At 35.6% G+C, this 7,122-nt stretch overlaps 1 protein-coding gene across 1 annotated transcript; it reads left to right on the plus strand.

Moving 5' to 3' along the window:
- Positions 1–1,555: 1,555 nt before the first annotated feature.
- Positions 1,556–5,181, plus strand: LOTGIDRAFT_141719 (hypothetical protein; the record flags this gene model as incomplete). Its single annotated transcript, XM_009051370.1, has 9 exons — positions 1,556–1,615; positions 1,801–1,953; positions 2,492–2,648; positions 3,070–3,130; positions 3,729–3,801; positions 3,978–4,069; positions 4,513–4,651; positions 4,850–4,891; positions 5,134–5,181. Coding segments are annotated over 9 exons (825 nt in total), but the record flags the coding sequence as incomplete, so codon positions are not given.
- Positions 5,182–7,122: the final 1,941 nt, after the last annotated feature.

Consider the following 7,122-nt stretch of genomic DNA (forward strand, 5'->3'; position numbering starts at 1 on the left):
CGCAAGACGTGTAGTAATCTTATTTTGGAGGGGTGGGGGAGTAGGGGACGGGCACATGTTGACGTTCAATGATAATTTGTATGAACTTTTGACATTCAATGAAAATGAAATAGTTTTGACATTCTAAAGGCATTTGTATGTTTTCACGTTCATATCGTTTACGTGGAAATTGAAAATGACGTTAACGTGGAAAGTGAACATGACGGTCACGTGGACATTGAACATGACAAAATTTGGAAATTGAACATAACGGTCACGTGGACATTGAACATGACATAACATGGAAATTAATCATGACGTTAACATGGAACTTAAACATACAAATTTAACGACACGTTTGCTATATATATATTTACAGAGTTCGCGTATAAAAAATGTTTAGAGAATGGAAGCTGGTATATTAGTCCAAAAACGAACAAAACTTGGACAGATTACTCCCACTGTATAATACAACCTAAAAAAGTCTCGCCACTTCTACAGGTTAGTTAGGGGGTACGATTAGAATTATTTTCGTCTTCATTATAGTTTATACCACAGTCGTATGGCGTTATTTTTTAACCAATCAAATTGTGTCATGTGGGGACCTGTTTCTGATAAATTGTAGATTACTGTATAAGGCGAAAGTAGATTTTGGCTATTCCACGGAATTGTAATCTTATTTCACTTAGATTGACACCCCTCCCCTCAAATAATTTTTCTACATTATGTCCTTGGCAAAATGATAAATGAGAGAAGTAAGAGGTATTGCCAAGAACGTTAAGGTTGAATAGCCGCTTTCATATTTTATCTCGAAGTGAAACGATCTTTGATGTGCGCTTCCTATAATTATTGTATTGGATTTCACTACCGAGGCAGGTCATGCTTACTTCTCGAACACCAGATGCCAATCTCCACCCGGTTTGTTAACTTCAACAACGGTTTAAAAATTAAAATCTACTGCAATATTTGTTATGGAAGGAAAACTAGCAATAGGTAAAGATATCTAAAGATAGCAATAGAATAGGGATATTTAACATGATTTTGCATGTCACTGTCGCAGTTTCTGCCTGCCAGTTATGCAGGTTTGAGAGACTGTCTCTTGAGAACACAGATTCGGCTTCACAAAAAATGTTAATTATGTAAATATTTTATCGAACAGAGCATTTGATTGGGTGGATGTTGTATAACGTAGAACACAATTTCGTCAAATGATGTATGACAAGCGAAGTCATCCACGGAAGAAACACACTTCGGCCCCTCCACCTAATTATTCTTTAAAACGCTACTGAGAGCCACGATATCTTTTACTTCGTGTAAATACTTAACAAGGTGTCCTATATGATTCGCAAGTTTAAGATTCTCTCAGTGGCGTTTCTGGCAAACATTAGTTGAGGGGACCGAGCAGAGGTCAAAACATTTTCTTTTCCAGGGGTGGGGGGGGGGGGGAAGAGGGGGGGCACAGAAAAAACGCTCATGCATTGCATCAACTCTCATGATTCGCCCAATAAGGTGTAAAGGAATATAACATGAACCTCCATTCGTTTCATTTCATTTTTTATTGCAGGAAAACATACCGCGAGTAAAGGTACTCTATATTATCGGTTACTCGCTCTCCCTGGCCACTCTGATTTTAGCAGTTTTTATTATGCTGTATTTTAGGCAAGTATTTCAATGTCACACAGAAGTGGTCAATAAAAACCCGTGGAAACCAGGGGCGTGTTGCATCGGGATAATTCTATCGTTCCAATCATTTGATTGATCACTGAAGTTAATAATAGATTGAGCTTTATGCTTTAATTCTTGTTTTTGTTTTCCACATAGACCAATATCGAATGTTTTCTTCCATTTTGCAGAAGGTTACGATGTCCACGAAATCTGATCCACGTGAACTTGTTCCTAGTATATTTGTTCCGTGCCTTCATATCGTTGTTAAAAGAGATTTTATTGGTCGGTGATATCGGATTCCCCAATGACGTCATACAGAGAGAAGATGGCGCCTATGAATTCTCCACTGGCCTTGTAAGTGTATGCTTAAGCATTTATTTTAAACGTAATATCGTAAAATTTCTACTGGCGTTCTGCAGCACAGATTCGGCTTAACAAAGAATGTAAATTATGTAAATATTTTATCGAACAGAGCATTTGATTGGATGGATGTTGTATAACGTAGAACACGATTTCGTCAAATGATGTATGACAAGCGGACTCATCCACGGAAGAAACACATTTCAAATACTTCAGCTTTTCAATCAGACTGGACCGGTCCATAGAGCCACCAGTGTCATATCTTAAGAGGGGTGAATGGCCGCCAGAAATGAGGTTTGCCCAAATTCGACCCTACCCAATTTTTTATCAGTTATTTCTTAAACATAGTGTTGTGAGTTCTCGTACTTGGCCCCTCCACCTAATGATTCTTTAAAACGCTACTGAGAGCGACGATGTCTTTTACTTCGTGTAAATACTTAACAAATTGTCATTGTTTTTAAAATTGTGATTTCTATCCAATTTTCAGCATGTGGGATGTAAAACGTTTTTTACTATGTTGAATTATATGATATTAACCAGTATTATATGGATATTTATAGAAGGCCTGTATCTACAGTTATTACTGAGTCTATCTGTTCACATTAAAAAACTAAAATTACGATGGTTCATTCTTCTAGGATGGGGTGAGTTATATCCCCTTTCTTCAGTCGTCCCTCGCGTCTAATGTCTGATCAAATTATGAAACAGATGTTTCTGCTTCTGATCGGGATGATGAAAATGGGCCTCTCCATGCAGTGTGTAATGAGGAAATACATCTTGCCGGTACTTTCAATTTTTTTATGAAATGCAATTGCTGCAGGATGTTCAGAGCATACAACATCCGTTTATTCCCAAATCCGAACAACGTGTCAGCCCCTCTGACCTACATCACTGATAGTTTAGGAAGATGTAGAGGGTAAATCGTTATTCCTTACGGGTGGGCGTACAAGTTTGACTATATTTCAAAAGTTTATTTTATACAGAGACGGATGTTTGTTTCATTATCATAAGTGCTTATTGATTGATTATTAAGTGTAAAGTATTGAGGAAAATCAATATTTTCAGGTCTGCCTGTGATATTTGCGGTAGCTTGGGGCGTGGCCAGATATTATTATGACGATTCTTAGTAAGTATTGAATAACTTTAAATGGATAGATTCGTAATTTACGGGGGTTAATTTGTGTGTTAAATATATGTAAATAGTCTTCAGAACTACTATAGAATCGCATCAATCCTTCAAATAACCCTCAAACTTTCATTTTTCTATTTCTACATATTATGTGTTTTCTAAATATATGGCAGAGTCTCAAAAAAGAGAAGAGTCGTCATTTTAACTTTCAAACGCGGGACATTAAAGGATTTGAAGGCTCAAATCTCGACGGTTAGGATAGCAAAAAAAAAAAAAAAAAAAAAAAAAAAAAAAATCGTTTCTGAGACTAAGAAGACTAAGGTGCTTACTTAAATCTGTCCCTTTAATTCCATCTATTGTACATCGGGTCAAAGCTACGTAGGTAACACCCAAGACACCTCTATACGTAATACCCCATCTCACTAGCAGCACCCAACACACCCAACGAAATATATTGATTCAGGAGGTCCATTTTAGCCACTACTTGAACCTATTGAAATATTGCTCACAATTTATTTTCAAAAAGGCATACCCTTTAATTTACTACTTATTTTCTAACCCACACGTATCACGGTTGAATTTATCAAATTTTCAGTTGTTGGAATGTTGCACACTATCAGAAAAATCTGTACTGGATAATTCGAGGCCCTATCGTTATAGCAGTAATAGTAAGTACTCAATTTTCAAGAAAATCCCATCTTTGGACATAATCTTCTTTACAATATCAAGCTAATACGAACTTCGTCTTATAACTTGGCTGACTATATCCCCTTAACTATCTTTATTTAATTAGACCTGATGTTTCATCTATTACTATTATTATTTGTTTTTTTTTTTATTTAAGATGACGTTTTTGATATTTGTAAACATTTTGAGGTTATTGTTTACGAAATTAACAGCCGTCAACTGCCCTAGTAGTCGAAGATACAGATATAGGTAATGATTCATCATATATCTCCCAAAGGGTCGATAAATATATATCACATTCATCAAGTTATGGCACGACGTTTAATACCTGTGGGGCTGCTATCAAAATATATTTTTGGCGGAAATCACAAATAATTTGGGTATTTTTTGAAGTATTATATTCTTAGATATGCTCTAGGATAAGCCAGGTACGTTTCGTTTCGATCCCACGACAATCATCATCACAAAGGGTTTGATGTGTCTAATTATTTCGGACGTGACAATAAACAGGGGTCAAGTATGCTACAAGCTGTGCGCGTTTAAGATCCCTCTACAATATTGGGAATCGAAAAAGAGTATGTCCTGGAAAAATTCCCTTAATTGCACACTGCATGCTATGGTGTTGAATGTCTAATTAGCCTATGAGATGCAGAAACTAAGGACGTAAAACTAATTTTCATATTAATTTTCAGGCGCTTAGCGAAATCGACAATAATTTTGGTTCCATTATTTGCTGTGTATTATATGGGTTTTATTTGGTTACCGGACGATCTAGATCCTCTTTCACAGCTAATAGAACTTTATATAGAGATGTTGTTCAACTCATTTCAGGTATAGAGTTTTTCATTCGTTTATTTATTCAGTCATTTATTTTTTATTTATTCATTATTCAAAAATCTTTATGCAATACGATTGTCAAATTAAATAATGGATTAGATAGAGAATGTATTGGGATATGACTGTGAGCGTCATTGAAGTTTCCTCCCCTTATTATTAACTTTTCATTATTACCATTTTATTGTTTTTCAGGGTTTCCTTGTTGCCTTATTATTCTGTTTCTTAAACGCCGAGGTAATTTTTATTTTTCAAAATTCGAGATTTCACAACTTAAAGGCATCTTGTTTTTTAGAAACATCGAAGGATAGTATTTATAACGGCATAAACCGTCTAAAATGTCCAAAGTCATGATAAAGAGTGAAAGCCAGAGGTCCATGAAATCTTAGTTTCGAATTCTTATCCTTGATCCAAAAGCTAAAATTTGTCACTTTGCAATTTTATTTATTCGTTTCATTTTTTGAATTTATTTTTTTTAGGTACAAAATGAGATTAAAAAGAAATGGTACCGTCATGTTCTGAAACGATCTGGAAGCATTGGGAACCAGAGACTTTCCAGGCGGTACCGGTACTCGGACGCCGATTCCATTGCTAGCTCAAATTACCAACAACCGACGAAAAAGAAGAAAAACAAATTTTTGGAAAGAGTGAAAGAGGAGAATGCCCTTTTAAACAAACGTTATGAAAACGGTCTACAAGACCACAATGACAATATCCATCCCGATTTTCATTCAGATTTTCATAGTGACATCTTTACCTCAGATTGTGTTCATAGTGATTTCCACACTGATCTTCATAGTGACAATAGTGCAAGTGATCATCAGTATGACTCAAAAGAGACTCACGGTGACTTCAGATGCAAGAATGACTCCGATGTTAAACATGACGACAAAGTTGTGAACAGTGACTCAAATGTTATTCCTAGTGACTCAAATGTTGTTCCCTGTGACGTTAACCCTCCAAGATACACCGATGTTGTTCACGATAGCTATGACTCCAATGTAGTCCCTAGTTTCTCAAATATTGTTCAGAGTGACTACAATTCTGTTTATAGTGACTCAAGCAATGCAGCTTACTCAAATAAAGTGAATGGAGATAATTTCTATAAAAACGCTTTAAATAATGACCAAATCACTCCACAAGGTGACCAAAGTGAAACACGTACTGACTCCCAAGGTTTTCTGAACTCAGATGTCGGGCAAAAACTCTCATGACATCAAATTCAAGACCACAATTTCATGTCAGTGGGCTTCATCTTAAACACAATCTGTGTTCATAGTGACTGTGACACTAGTGTATTAAATAGGGATCCGGAGTTTTAGGATTAACCATCTTCAAAAGCGACCAAAGAGACTAAAAAATCACTGCTTTAATTTTTTACCAAACCAGTGATGGTTTACAAGGATAAACAAAGATAAAATGATAGCGGGGTGGGTGGTGTAACTGAACCGAAAATTAAAATCAGATCAGTTGACCGTAAAGTACCTTGTTGTTACATTCATTTAAAGATGAGAGGAAGGTGTATTTATAAATACAAAATTAAGGAGTTCGAGAGGGGTGAATCTAAGGACGTCGCAAGTCAAAATGGTAAGGATAATAACATTTGCAAGGATAATAACATTTGCAAAGATAATAACACCTGCCAGTAGTAAGGATAATAACATTTGTCAGTGGTAAGGTTGATAACATTTGCCAGTGGTACGATATAGAGCTCTTGATGTGGTTATTGAATAGTGACTCCCACATTTATTATTTAAGCATTGTAAATAATTAGTAATCGTGTGGCTATTGTGATAAAAATTGTGATTTTATGTAGTGAGATACTGTGGATAATTAATGGTGATCGCGAACTCTTTAATTAATATTATAAGTTTCACGGAATAGAAGGTTTGACTTTCACCTAAATAATGAACAAACTTCGCACTTATCAATGTGTATAAAATATTTCAATGATACAGTAAAATATTCAGTGAAGTAAACTAACGATGCTACGGGAACATAGATGGGTTGCTGGAATCACACATATTATAGATCTCATACTACACAATGTCATTAACTAAATCCAATTTCTCTTCACCATATAATGTTTTCACATTTCGTAACAATAACATTGCTTTTGTTGACTTTTATAGGGATAACCATACCTAATAGCGTAAAATCCTATTTTGGACCGTGCCATTTTATAATGGAAAGGCCGTGGTCCTACAAACACCCCATTAGCAATGTGTCATGGTCCGAAAATTGGTTCTATTTCTACACATGACGGATATTGCGCCATTATAATGGGACCCGTTCCATGTCCATATTTTTTATGAGTCCATTTACACCAGACTCGTATATTACAAGATAACAGAATGCCACCACAATTTCACAGTGGACCGTTTGCTTTATAATTATCGTCATTTTGATATTTATTTTTTTTTTGGCAAACATTTTATAGTTATACAGATTTAGAAGTTTTCGGGATT

Source organism: Lottia gigantea (genome assembly GCF_000327385.1).
Source record: "Lottia gigantea unplaced genomic scaffold LOTGIsca_165, whole genome shotgun sequence".
Taxonomy (NCBI): Eukaryota; Metazoa; Mollusca; class Gastropoda; family Lottiidae; genus Lottia; species Lottia gigantea.